The sequence below is a fragment of the Schistocerca piceifrons genome, chromosome 1 (assembly GCF_021461385.2).
Source record: "Schistocerca piceifrons isolate TAMUIC-IGC-003096 chromosome 1, iqSchPice1.1, whole genome shotgun sequence".
Lineage (NCBI taxonomy): Eukaryota > Metazoa > Arthropoda > Insecta > Orthoptera > Acrididae > Schistocerca > Schistocerca piceifrons.
The window spans coordinates 801,166,105-801,180,669 of NC_060138.1; the positions used below are offsets into that span (position 1 = coordinate 801,166,105).

Genomic DNA, 14,565 nt, shown 5'->3' on the forward strand with positions numbered 1-14,565 from the left:
TAAACTACGTGCGCGTCCTGTCTCGCGTCACCATCTGTCGCTGTCCAGCTCTGAGACACGTCTCCCACTCAACCGCCTCCAAGGCAGGATCGGTATACGGCGCTACGTCTCACCGGGCTCGTAGGACGGCAATCCGTCACGCTGACAACTCAGCTATCGGGGCGGACAGCTCTCCTAGTGGCTTCAGACTTTTGCAGCTTCAACTTTCAGAGGCTCTTTTCTGCCGGCTCGGCAACTGAATATGTATTGTGTTGTACCTAGTCTTACTCTGCTTTTCTCAGTAATATGACGGTATCTCTTGGCTTCCATGATGTCATTATGCTTCACTTGCAGACTTGGGCGCTCGGTCGTTTCTTCTTGCTGCAATAACTTCCGTGATTTCTGTAACTCACTCAGCAGTTCCCCCTAGCCGACAGTCTACTGGATATTGACAGAGGCGGTTCGACTTCCAGGAGCTTCCAAGGTAGAGCTTGGACGAATGTTTAGTGTCCGCCGGCGATACTACCCTGTGGCGTAACACTGTGGAGGGTGTAAGACGAAAATCAGTTGATACAAAGTGCAGAATTTCAAATGTGTTCCATTAGAGAAGGAATATAGCCCGTGCCACATGAAAAAACATACACATTTCGTCCAGTGCAAATAAAATGGTCGTATTCTTGTATGCTCTACCTCAACCATGAGAAAACATACATGCTGTGTCAAACATAAATTGGGCACGGAGCAGCGCCACTTTATGTTCCTGTAACAAAAAAGAGAACTATTTCTGTATTCATTTGTTTATCATATCTCGCGTCCATGGGCTAACAGTGAGTTGTGCAACTTATCATTGCGCCCCGAATCAAGAGTTCTTCCTTCCCGCGGTTCTTAGTCGCATTTTGTAGTAACATTCATGTAGCAACTAACAACCCAATCAAAAAATGTCAACTAACGTTAAGAGATGCTTAAGGATGTACATTTACTGGCCATGATAACGCAGATGGCTAAGTAGGGCGGCCACTAGAGGGTTGGAGAATGTGAGAGGAGAAACGTTTCACTGTTTATCTTCCAGTCCATATGTCATAATGGAAACAGAAGTTTCAGAGAAAGTATACCATCACTGGTGATAGTGCACCTTCACTGGTCCATTTAGTGAAAGTGGACTACTGACTCCAGTTCTGTCAAACAATACACATTGACTAGGGATAGTGCACTATCAATAGTGAATGTATGTCTTCTCTGCCAAGAGGTGAGGAATGTGAACCATGATTGCAATAACGAAATAGTCCTACTTCGAAAGTTGCATTTATCACCTGTAGTTTGAAAACATAGTAATATTATGTAAAATTCATTTATTGCAACAAGGACGTGCACCACGGCACTTTGAGTTGCGCAACACATTTTTGTTTTTGCAAAAGCATCTCAGAGACTGACATTTTTGCTGGCAGTTGCATTTGAAGAACCCCTGCCGCTTCCCATCGACTGAGACGTCGCAACTGTCCTCAGGGCAACAGTTTTCTCTGCTGAAACTAACTCCTTTGAGATTATTCTTAGAGAGCAAGTACTGAACTGGGACCTGAAACAATATGTTGTAGTTGTAGTCACAGTGGCACGTCGTATTGTCTCTTCCATAGTTATTTAAAAACAAAAAATTTATTACCGTGCTTACAGTTGGTTCAGGACACCATCTATCGTCCCGATTCGATAGAAGAAATCGGCTGTTTGTCTCGAGGACGACACCCAAGATCGACCTAACATCTCCTCTTCCTCTATCGAAGTCGGGAACTGGAACTCTCACAGCGCAGTCGTTTTCTAGTACTGGGAAGCAGCGATCTGAACACTGCCGCATTCTTTGCACTTGTTCTTCTAAGCACTTGTACGCTTCAGTTCTGCCATTTCTAATAGCACGAGTTGACTCGTCAAAATGTCAGGCTGTAGTCATTATTATCTGGAATACTTTCTCTCTGTTCTCAACCTCTGTTCCTGTTTGCATGTTATTCTCTTGCAATGGAGATTTACAGTGATCATTATCCTGCAACGTTTCAGTACCTGTCTCACTGATAACATTTAATTGATTAATTATATTTTCAAGGTCATCCTCAGAGTGAACCTTCATCATTTCTTTAGGAGGTAAACTTGTTGAAGACAGACCATGTTTAGGACGGCAGCCGAACATTACTTCGTACGGAGATCTTTTAATTCCAAAATGTTCACCCCTTTTCTTCATTAGCTGCTCAAATCTTAATGCACGGCTACACTCCGCGGTGTTGTGCTCCTGCATCCACGTAGTTTGCACATTTTCTATGTCTCGATTTGCACGATCTACCCTGCCTTGTCTCTGACTGTGTCTAGGTTTAGCGTGGACTATCCCAATATTGGGCCACGGTTCATTTAAGCTGCTCATTATTTTGTTGACAAACTCTACCATTGTCAGAATGCAATACTGAGGGAGCGCCTAACAACGTAAAAATGTCAATAATGTTATCGCATACCTCTTCAGCTGTTTTGGATTTCAGTGGGCAGAGAACAACGAATTTAGTGAGATGGTCCTGATAAACCATTAAGAATTTGTAATCTCCATCTGGTTGCGATTGGAAGTCGATGAGATCAACTTGACATCTGGATTTAGCTCCTTGAACAGCATTGGTTTCACTATTATTCCTTTTCTCTGACCTTTTTGCTTCTGTAAACAAGGCTCATACAAATTAAGGTAAATTTGGACATCTCTGGTCTTAATATTATAGAATTCTGACTTCAATCATTTCATCATTCGGTCGCGTCCACCGTGACCAATCATTACATGAGCATCATGCAGAATATCATACAGTTCTTCATCAAAAACATAATTTTTAATCTTACCTTCTTCAGTTACAGGTTGTATTAATTTGGTTACTCCATTCACTTTCAGTCCTTCATATATTTTCAAAAACTTATAGTCGTTGCCGTCCCTCTGCCGTCCAGACTTTAGTGATTGATCCTTGCTGATATGTGACTCGTACATTTCTCCGTCCATTAAGACAGAATTATAACTCAGATTTCCCCATTCCACTCTAAGATGTTCGTAGAACTTCACTGATTCAACTATAGCTCCACTGATGTGAACCGTAACTGACCTACTGCCAACCACAGGTGCACTGATGTAAACAGTAACTGCATTACTGCCAATCATAAGTACACTGCTGTATGACATAACAATAACGAACTGACGACAATTACATTCTGCTGATGCGTGGTAGCACTGTAGGACGCAATGTTAATAACCCGAGAACAGCGATGGTACACCTTCATTTTAATATGCTACTGTACACTTACCCTAGCCGAGTACAGTGATGGTTCACCTTCACTAGTAGATATGTTTTTCGCAGTTTATGGTAAGCCCTGGCTGATCATTTTAGTAATGGCGTACATCCACTAGGGAAGGTTTACTATCCCTAATCTTCCACTTGCACTATAACGCATACTGACGTACGCAATTGGTATCTATGATCTCCTATGGTATAAATTTTGACACTGTACTAACATGGATTCGTGAACGCCCATTACAGAGTCGGTCATTTTCAAATGCGGTGCTTACTTGCGGCAAGGAACATCAAAGTAATTAAAGATGTTGCAATAAAACGCAGTGAATAGAAGATAACTGACATCTAAATCATTTATCAAACTTTTGTCCCATATTCAGTAGTGTACTGAAATGAAGTACAAATACCGGTTCGCTACTCAACTATAGCGTCACAACTGTTAGATCACTGAGGGTGGCAGCAATGTGAAACAGAGAGCAATCGACACGAAGTGTTTGGAATGATGACGACTTTTAACGAGTAGTAGCTGTGGGTCGGTGGGCAACTTATCGTTCCTTTACTGTAGCTAGTCTATTGTGGGCTCATAATGTACTAATTTATGTAGGTATCAATTAACAACAAGATCGGTACATATGCAGCTCGATATGCCGCCCCACAATGTCAGAACTGGCAGTTGGGCAAAAAACCCCGATGACCACTGATCTAAAGTAGCAAACTAGTATTTTGGCCCGAGATTTCGTCCAAGGAACGCACTGCCAAAGTGCACAGTTCTGGTGATATTTACCTGACGCAGTATTCTTTTGCAGGCTTGGAGGTGAGCGACGAAGAGACTAAAGGCTTCGTCGCAATGCTGCAGTGCGTTGGCTGGACCCTTGGGATGATGGGCATGCCCATGATAGCGTGGGCGTGTCGCGACTGGGTGCCCTTCATGATAATCACATCAGCTCCTTTGGGCTTCGCGATACTACTCTGGAAGTAAGTAATATTTTAGGTTTTTACTACTTTGGGCCTAGTTTCTCATAATTTTTTCTAAAGTTGAGAAAAGGAAATATATTTTTGATTACAGGACAGAATTGATATTTTTTAATTATTTCTTTACAGTCTTAAGTACTCCAGTGTGAAATTAAAAAATGGCTTCTGAAACACACAAAGCGGACTTTTGTCATCATGTACCTTTTCTTCACGACAAATTTTGCTTTACATCTTTGGATTAGTAAGCTGCTAGCGAAAAACGTGAATAAGCGATCGGAATAAACGATTTTCACCCACCAAGGGTTTCCTGTCTGGGAAATGGAAAGAACCCAGATATACAAGATGTTACTAAACGAGACCGACAAACTTCGAGAGGTTGTAGAGGGTGTGTTGATGAACAAACTGAGGATAGCAACCCGTGTCCAGAGACGTCATCCAACGACGCTACAGAACGTTGAAGTTGCAGAGGCCGGCGCCTGTCGCTAGGCTACCCCTTCGGCGGCAAATGCGAGCCTGTGTGCTGACGGACCGCAGGCGGAAGATCTAGCAATGTCGTGACAGCATTCTGGACGTTAGATGTCACCGAACGCGTCCACGCCTGTCGGAACATCTTCGTAGAGACCGGTAAAGCAATGGCAGCAGAGGGGAAAGACAAACATATGTCGTAAAAACACTGCGATCATTCGCAGTTTGTCTCATGCTGATATGCCGCATCGTGGAGAACTTCGCTTGATCCGAGTAGCATGACATGCATTTCGTTTATGTTGAGGCAGTAGAAAATTGGCACAAAGCTTTACGCGTTCACGAGCAAAGCGATAGAAATAGGCATCAGCCATGCCATTCTACGTTTGCTGCTATTCCTTAGCGTCTTGGTAAAACAGTTGGTTTCAAAGGACATCCAATCGGTGGAGGTCGTGTATGTAGCATAGACACACTACGATCTGAAGCGGACGTATTATAGAGATTTGACGTAGACCCATCCGCAGTCACTCGCACTGTGGCACACGCATTGTAAAGCAACCACATAGCGCAAAAGGGAAGGCACCCTTTCCATTTTCGGAAGGAACAGGAACTAATGACCCATGATTCTGTTCCACGTGTGTATTTCGGGTAGTGTTTCTTCCAGCGTTCCGCCATGCACTAGTATTACACTGCGCATACTTTGTTCACGGACGAGGCGCCCTTCAACGGAGAGGGTATATTCAATACTAACAGTTATCATATTTGGACGGAAGAGAACCCTCACGCCACGCACGAACGAGGCCATCAAGGACAGTTTACCATAAAATTATGGACTAACATGATATGCAGTTACTTTATTGGCACCTACATGCTTCCTCCTCGACTCACAGGCGATAGCTATACGACATTCGTTCGAGAAGTCCTGCCGGAATTTCTGGAGAAGTTGCCACTTGTAGTCTGTCAATGAATGTGATCCCACCACGATGGGGCACCCGCACACTTCAGTCTAGCTGCCAGAACTAGATTTGAGTCTGGAGATCGCTGGATTGGTCGATGTGGCCCTGCAGCTTCACCGCGTCAGTCGCCTGATCTCATCCCGTTGGACGTTTTCTTGTGGGCTCATCCAAAGAATACGGTGTGCGGAACCGCAATGGAGTCAGTGAAAAGACTCAGTATCAAGGATCCACACTACGTGTCGAAAATGCCAGGTCTCTTTCAGCAAGTCCGCCAGTCAATGGTACGCAGACGTCAGGCATGCTACAAAGCTGGATACAGGTATTTTGAACACCTTCTCTAATTTTACTTGCAAAAATAGAATAAATAATAATGTTTACTTTTTGAAATTTGTTTTTTATTGCCTGTCACAGTAAATACTATTGTGTTTCCTTCTCTTCTCTTTGCATTCACGTTTCCTTTCCTTCAAATTAAATAAAAGCGCCAAATTCTCGAAACCTCTGCCGTTATTGATTGAACGCTGCTGGTAGCCGCAAACTCCAACTGTGTACATGGCAACAGCTGACGTTAGGAAAATGCCGGGATGGTTCGTTTGATCCGACGGGACCAATGAATTTGCTGTTTGGTCCCCTCTGACAGTATATTTCTGTTACATCCTACATACCGCAAAACACTAGAGATTCTAGAGAGCTCTAAGAGAAAGGCCAATTGCGGATATGAACATTCTTAGGAGGCAAGGCCTGTCTACGCAGTAGCTGGTTCCATCTTCTCACTGGCGATCGTAGCAACCAATCGCGATCACTGAATAACATACAACGCACGTCTACTGCGAGACGTTCCGCCTGCTGTCCATCACCATACAAAGTCACGTTGGCTGCCGAAGGCATGGCCTAGCGGGAGCGTCGGCGCCTGTAGCTTTGACGCTCTGTAGCATCCTCGGGTGACGTTTCGAGACACTGGTTCCTGTCCTCAATTTGTTCCCCAAGACACCCTCTACAACCCATCGAAGTTGGTCGGAATCATTTTGTAACATTCTGTATGTTTTTCCGTAGGTTCCGTAGATCGCTCTAGGTGAATGGAGGAAGGGTTCGTCCGCAACTCGTTGCTGCCTCTGGATCACGAGTCCCGGGTTCGATTCCAGGCCGAGTCGGAAATTTTCTTCTCCCGGGAATTGGTGTCTGTGTTGTCCTCATCATTTCATCATCATTTGGGAAAAGTAGCGAAACTGGACAGTGAGAAGACAGGGAATTAAAACGGGCGCTAATAACCACGCAGTTGAACGCCCCAGAAACGAAATATTATCATCATCATCATCTGGCATTGTTTGTTGGAGGACGCAGCATCTCTCTCTCTCTCTCTCTCTCTCTCTCTCTCTCTCTCTCTCTCTCTCTCTCTCTCTCTCTCTCTTTCTCCATCCCTGACCCATCCGAGCTTCAGCTCTGCCTCTGATGACTTCGTTGTCGACGGACCTAATCTTCCTCTCTCCTTGTTTGTCTGATGGGAAAGGTCATTTTTATGCCCAGTGCGGTAGATGAGTAGCACTAATAGTGAGAGTGCAGGATAAATGCATACCGTACGTCTAGGAGCATTTAACTATTAAGATTTCTTAAAGGCCATCTGAACTATGCAATCCCCATGTCGTGGAGAGCAAAACGTACGTTGTGTCCAACAAGGCGCAGTTGACAACAACAACGAAATCGAAGTTGGCCATAAGTGACGAAAAAAAATTAAGCAATAAACACAACCATACTGGAGATGAACAATTCTCGAACAGAGCGGAAAAGAACAGGCAAGTGCCAGTACGTCTCGTCGATATCAGAAGACGCGTTATAGGAATGAGAGAGAGACCGAAAGTGGCAGAACAGCCGGTCTACAGGTCAAAGTTTTCTCATACCATGGCATTTCGGCTGGTGCAGGATTTGCTTTCTCGACAGCGTTGCGTTTTGAAGTCAATGGATGTAGAAGATTGTCTCACAAGCTATGTGAGCAGGGCAAGGGATGACTACCTTTTTCGATGCACAGTCGTACGGGAGAAAAGGAAAGAATGTCAGGATTTAACGCTCCGTTGTCGATGAGCACATTAGAGGCGGAATAGAAGCTCCGGTATGACAGTAATGAGGATGAATTAGGCGGTGTCCTTTGCGAGGAAACAATCGCGATATTAGTTCGAAGTGGTGTAGGGAAACCACGGAAATTTCAGTTTGAATTTTCGGTTGGGGACTGTATCCCGCTGCGTCTCAAAGCACGTCGAATGCTTTCTTCACTACGCAATCCCTCTCGGTAGCTGTCACAATCCGAACAGCTTTATATACACATTTGGCTCGATCCTGGAATACCGCAACAGGAGTAGACCTGTTCGCACTCGCAGTTCTACGCCCTATGCTGCAGGTTGTACTGGTGACACCCAGGCCACTGTTTCGAATTAATTTGAGGAGATACCACAGACTTTGCTCTTCGATCGACAACTGAACGCTGTACTGGCTTGCTGAGGGGAAACATGTGCTTTACAAAGCAACATTCTACCCTTCCTCGATGTTTTAATTTGTGATTATAGTTTTAAGGTCATTACGTGTGATCAGCTTCAAACAGAGTACGGTCGCGTTACAGTTTAGTCGACTATTTCCTAACTCTCGAAACTGAAGGAGTAAACTCCTTTAAACGCCCATCAATTTCGCTTTCGTTGGCGATAAATCGACTAAAAGGAAGAAGGGAATGTCAGTACCGTCTTACACTTAATCCACTTCAACGAAACATGGACAAATGATTTAAGAAGTTTTGTGAAGAAAAATTTTAACTGAATAAGCTGACGCGAGACTTGCTTTTGGGCGGCGCCTATACCAAGGTAGCAACGAAAAGTTTCCTTGATCTCGACGTCATGTCTGGTTAAATCAAGAACTTTTCTTTTCTCTCTTGTGTTCAACCACTTCAAAGGCGCCACCAGGCATATGGAGCTTCTATGCTGACGGGGCTCCGAGTGGACGGCTGAAGTTTAGAGGTGGCCCGTTTGGATCTCCCGTGCCTTTTTGGGATAATTTCTCATAGCATATTTTGAGGAAAAAGATCTGAAATCTGCAATTTTGCGTCCGTCTGGCTTACTATTGCGCACTGAAGACACTTTCGGTATGGCCTCATGGTGAAAGTGCACTGCAGCAGTTTGTCGCACACATAACAGTGTCTGTTGCAACATTAAATTTACTGACGAAATGGGGAGGGATGATAAGCTACCGTTCTTGGACGTGTAAGTTGAGCGTAAGGCAGGAGCCACGCTTGATAATTCATTGCGCTAAAAATCAGTCCCCACCGACCGTTACCTGTATGCAGTTACGAAGGCGTTCCGTATTGATTTACACTTATACACCCCCAAGTTCAGAAAAAGCACCTTTAACGACAAGAGATAGGACGTTTATATACACAGGACATGTACATTAGTATGTTCTGCAGAAGTGAGTAGCATTTCATTCACCTTGGTTCAGCTTAAGTCCTGTGGCCAAATAGGCACAGAGTTCGCCATAGACCCTGATAATTTGTACCATGCGTGATGTCATCGACGGGTAAAAGACGTGAAAGGCGTCTTGTGGTATTGCCATCCATGCTGCATTCGCCTGGTTCCAAAGTTCATCTCTGGTAGTTGGCATTAAGTCACAGCACTGCACCCGTTGTTTCACTATATCCCACACGTTTTCGATTGGCGGCAAGTCTGGTGATCTGGCAGGCCAGGGCAAAAGGCTGACACCCTGTGATATCAAGAAGGCACGTGTTTATGCAGCAACGTGTGGTCGTGCATTGTATTGTTGAAGATTGTCATCAGGGGTGTTGTGCAGAAAGGGTATGGCTACGGGTCGCAGGATGTCTTTCACGTAGGTCACACTGGTCACAGTGCCCTGGACACGCACCAATTGTGATTTGTGGTTGTACCCAATAACACACTACACCACAAGCCCATGATGTGGTGCTGTACGTCTTGTGCGAATGCAGTAACTGTGATGCCGCTTCCCGACTCTGCGGCGAACCAAAATGCGGCCACCATTTCTAAATAAACAGAACCTGGATTCGCCTGAAAACACTACCTGATGCCTTTCCCAATGACGTCGTTCCTTTCACCATTGCCGTCTAGCATGTTTCTGCACATTCGTCAAAAGCAGGCGGAAAAGTGGACGATGTGCACATAACCCATGCCGTAATAAACGGCGACTGACTGTAACCCCTTGGCGGTGTACGATGTATTTCATTGTTCCACTGATATATCAGAGTTGATGAGGACACAGATCTGTCCTGCAATGCCATTCCGATGAGGTGTCGACATTCTTTGGGGGTGGTTTGGGTGGTGCGGCGTTACTCGTCTCTTCGTGTTCGTCCTTCCACGAACCATTCAGCACAGACCCGTTGCACTGCCAATACACTTCGTCGCGCACGAGTAGCGATTTCCCGGGCGGATGCTCAACGCCCTCTTTCATACTCACTGACTTCACGATACGGATTTTGCATACATCTGCTTGGCATCCTGCACGTCTGCACAAGTCACAACGATCCATCACTTTCAGTTTATAGCTACAGGCACATGTTACCAGTAGTTGGTGTTGAGCTGCGATATCAGTGTTGACCTTAAAGCCGAGGGCCGACATGATTCAAATGCTAATCATTTCTGCAGAACATACTAATGTGCATATCCTGTGAATATGAACATCCTATTTCTAATCATTCAAAGTGTTCTGTCTTTTTTCTGAACATGAGTGTATTTTCCAATCAATCATGATGTGCGATTTCGCTCATCATTATAACTGAAAGCATGTACTACTGCGCTCTAATCGTTTTTGATAGCACAATGACTAAACGTGTAATCCCTGCACAATACAGCCCATCTTCCCAACTGCTGTTGTTATGTGAACGGAGGACATGGGGCGTGAACACCAAGGACCTCACTGGACGACGTGCTTTCTGTGGAAGGAGGGTGTAAACACTGCGGATAATCACAGGCGATTGATGGTAGTGTGTGGAGAGCGTACACCGTCACTTACAGTTCTCTTGCAACACTTACAGTGCTGGTACCCATACGGGGTTGCAGGTGATTTCCCACAGTGTTGTCCTGAGTTAGCCCCTTTAACTATTGAGGGCTTCCTGGAACTACTTTCCTGTAGTCTGCTGCACCCACCAAAGGACAGCCGCTCGCAGGTCCGGAAGTCTGCGAAATGATGTCCCTGCAGACGTTTCTTCATAGGCCCGAATAGGTGGTCATCACAAGGGGCCAAGTCGGGAGAATGTGGTGGGTGTAGAAGTAACTTGGAACCCTATTTCAACGATGGCTGCCACGGTTTTTCGACTCATATGGAAACGAGTGCTGTCTTGTTGCAAGAGCACTTTTCGTCACAGTGCACACTTTCCACACACTACCACCAATCACCTGTAAATGTACTGAGTGTTTACCCAGAAAACACGTCGTCCGGTGCGATCCTTCACGCTCACACTCCATGTCGTCCCCTCGCGCAATGACAGCCGTTGGCAAAATGGGCTGCACTGCACAGGGATTACATTTCTGGGGATTGTCCTGCCGCCTAAGATTAGACCAAAGTATTACATACTTGCAAGTGTAATGATCATCCAAATGATGCAGCATGAGTTATGGAAAAAATTAAAGTGTAAATCAATACGGAAAACCCCTCGTAGTGTTCACCATCCCGTACGCAAGGAAGCAGTCCTAAACATGTTGGTTCACAGAGAATCGTCGGCGACCATCTTCAGTGTGAACTTACCATTTAAGACTCACGTTTAGAGGAAGTGGATACAGCAAGGGAGAAATTGCAAACGGAATCTGGTGCCGCGACGAAGGGGGCATAGTTACTCGGCGGAAGAGGCCAAGCCTGTAGCATTCCTTCCGTACTGTGGGGCGCCGACTAATCAAATACGACGCGTGCTCCGGCGGTCAGTAGCTTTTTTTTTTTTTTCTTGTTGACGATGGTGGAGGCAGCTGTCGAAAACTCGAGGCGTTTATTCGCAACGACGGTGGTCGTAGAATATTTTATTCGCTTATGCTACCACGAAAGACTCAGAGGACACTGCAATGATGCTTCTAATGATTTCGCAATTTCCGTCAACTTTTTGATCGTGTAGTCTAAAACACTCCCAACTGGTTTTAAGTAACTGCTGACGTCTGGAAAACAATGAAGCGCGGGTAAGATGACCACAGCACAGTAGATTCGTGATGTGAGGTGTACGCAGGTGGTTCCCGGAGTCTCCGCGGTGGCTGGCTTCTCAGGGCGAGGAGGAGCGCTGCCTGGCGTCGCTGCGAGAGATCGCGCGTGTCAACGGCCGCACCCTGCCGCCGGCGACTCTTCAGAACGTCCGGGAGGCTGCCGGACACAAGGAGAAGGGCGTCGGCGTCTCCAGCCTCTTCTCCAGCTGGACACTCTTCCGCAACGTGATGCTGCTCTCAGTCTGCAGGTATGTTGTCTACAGGCTGAAGATGCTTTAGGTGATTAGATTCGTCGATACGGATATTTTCAGGATTACTTTTACGAGCGCCTTCCAGATGTAACCTTTGCAGTACATGCACTACTGGCCATTAAAATTGCTACACCAAGAAGAAATGCAGATGATAAACGGGTATTCATTGGACAAATATATTATACTAAAACTGACATGTGATTACATTTTCACGCAATTTGGGTGCATTGATCCTGAGAAATCAGTACCCAGAACAATCAACTCTGGCCGTAATAACGGCCTTGATACGCCTGGGCATTGAGTCAAACAGCTTGGATGGCGTGTACAGGTACAGCTGCCCATGCAGCTTCAACACGATACCACAGTTCATCAAAAGTAGTGACTGGTGTATTCTGACGAGCCAGTTGCTCGACCACCATTGACCAGATATTTTCAGTTGGCGAGAGATCTGGAGAATGTGCTGGCCAGAGCAGCGGTCGAACATTTTCTGTATCCAGAAAGACCCGTACATGACCTACAACATGCGGTCGTGCATTATCCTGCTGAAATGTAGGGTTTCGCAGGGATCGAATGAAGGGTAGAGCCACGGGTCGTAACACATCTGAAATGTAACGTCCACTATTCAAAGTGCCGTCAATGCGAACAAGAGGTGACCGAGACGTGTAACCAATGGCACCCCATACCATCACGCCGGGTGATACGCCAGTATGGCGATGACGAATACACACTTCCAATGTACGTTGACCGCGATGTCGCGAAACACGGATGTGACCATCATGATTCTGTAAACAGAACCTGGATTCATCCGAAAAAATGAGGTTTGCCATTCGTGCACCCAGGTTCGTCGTTGAGAACACCATCGCAGGCGCTCCTGTCTGTGATGCAGCGTCAAGGGTAACCACAGCTGATAGTCCATGCTTTGCAAAGGTCGTCGAACTGTTCGTGCAGATGGTTGTTGTCTTGCAAACGTCCCCATCTGTTGACTCAGGGATCGAGACGTGGCTGCACGATCCGTTACAGCCATGCGCATAAGATGCCTGTCATCTCGACTGCTAAAGATACGAGGCCTGTGGGATCCAGCACGGCGTTCCGTATTGCCCTCCTGAACCCACTGATTCCATATTCTGCCAGTAGTGTATGTGTCACATCAGGTAAACTGACGAAGTAGAATGCGTACAAAAGCATAATAGTGGCGCCGTTGTGAATAATTGTCAGAGCTCAAAGTACTATAGATGTTTCAGATGGACGTAGACTAAGCCTGTATATCTAGTCCAGTACTACGAGGCCCATTAATAAAGATATCTAGTGACTGTAGTGCCCGGGAGAATGAGAAACTCCATCCTCGTGCTCACAAAACAGTACTTGGGTGATGCGAGCTGCGTGAACACGGACCTGTCGTGTTGGAACACAGCATCGCCATTGGGGAACACGCATTGTACCATGGGATGAACCTGATCAGCGAACACGCTCACATGATCCTTGACATTAATGTAATTTATAGAGTAAGCATGGGGGCCATGGAATAGAACGATATGGCTTCCCAAATTATCACCGAACCCTAGCCGCATTTCACCGTTGGGGACGTCAACTCGGCCACAAGTTAGAAAAAGCGTGAAAAAAGACTCACCTAGCCAACTGACATTCTTCCATTGCTCCTGTTACAATAATTTGCAGCATTGACTATTGGTTTCGGAATCCCAACTCGACCTGCAATTCCCTGCTGATGACAGGGTTTGGTACTGACAGAGTTCGAGAGTGCAACATTCAATTCTGCTGTGACTTTGGCGCTGACGTCTCTCATTTTATCGTCGCAATCCTTTTCAGTGACCATCTGTCAAGATCGCTCAACACAGACTGTGACTTAGTGGATGATGTTTTTCTGTTTTCCCTGTACGCGATATAAATCTTCGACACAATGCCTCTTAAAACACCAAACATTTCGGCTACGTTGCTTACGGAAGCACCCACCATCTGAACACCAACGACATGCCCACGTTCGGATTCCCTTAGCTCCAACACAGTGCACTCACAGTTGCACACAATACTGTTCAGACCACAACTGACACTTGCAACGTGTGGAGGACATTGCTCAGGTGACGGTCATGGTCAGATGTAACCTGTGCAACCTGCAGGCTTGGCCGGCATCTGCATTTATGTTCGAAAATGCATTTCAGACTGTTTTTCCATACTTCTGTCCAGCTCCTGTACACATTCTGACAAAAAGATGAAGCATAAAGAAGAGATGGCAACTTCATACACGAAGTCACCATCGTCGGATATATAAATGATTAAAGTTGCAGTTCTCTGTGACAGTTAGAATGACCCCCAGAAAGCATTAGTGTTTCTTCGCGTTCACCATTGTTTCCAAACCTGGTAGCGTCTATAAGAGACATGAACAGCGTCTGATATTGAGTGATGGATGTGAGAACACGGAGACGCTGGGTACTCGTGTGAGACAGCGGTA

The 14,565-nt window shown here is 45.8% G+C and overlaps 1 protein-coding gene across 1 annotated transcript in view; it reads left to right on the plus strand.

The window, feature by feature from the left end:
• Nucleotides 1-14,565, plus strand: part of LOC124775228 (solute carrier family 22 member 7-like) — a 93,727-nt gene that overhangs the window by 38,720 nt on the left and 40,442 nt on the right. The window contains exons 5-6 of the mRNA XM_047250069.1: nucleotides 4,082-4,250; nucleotides 11,877-12,098. Coding sequence (XP_047106025.1) covers nucleotides 4,082-4,250; nucleotides 11,877-12,098 — 391 coding nt within the window. The remainder of the gene's footprint in view (nucleotides 1-4,081; nucleotides 4,251-11,876; nucleotides 12,099-14,565) is intronic.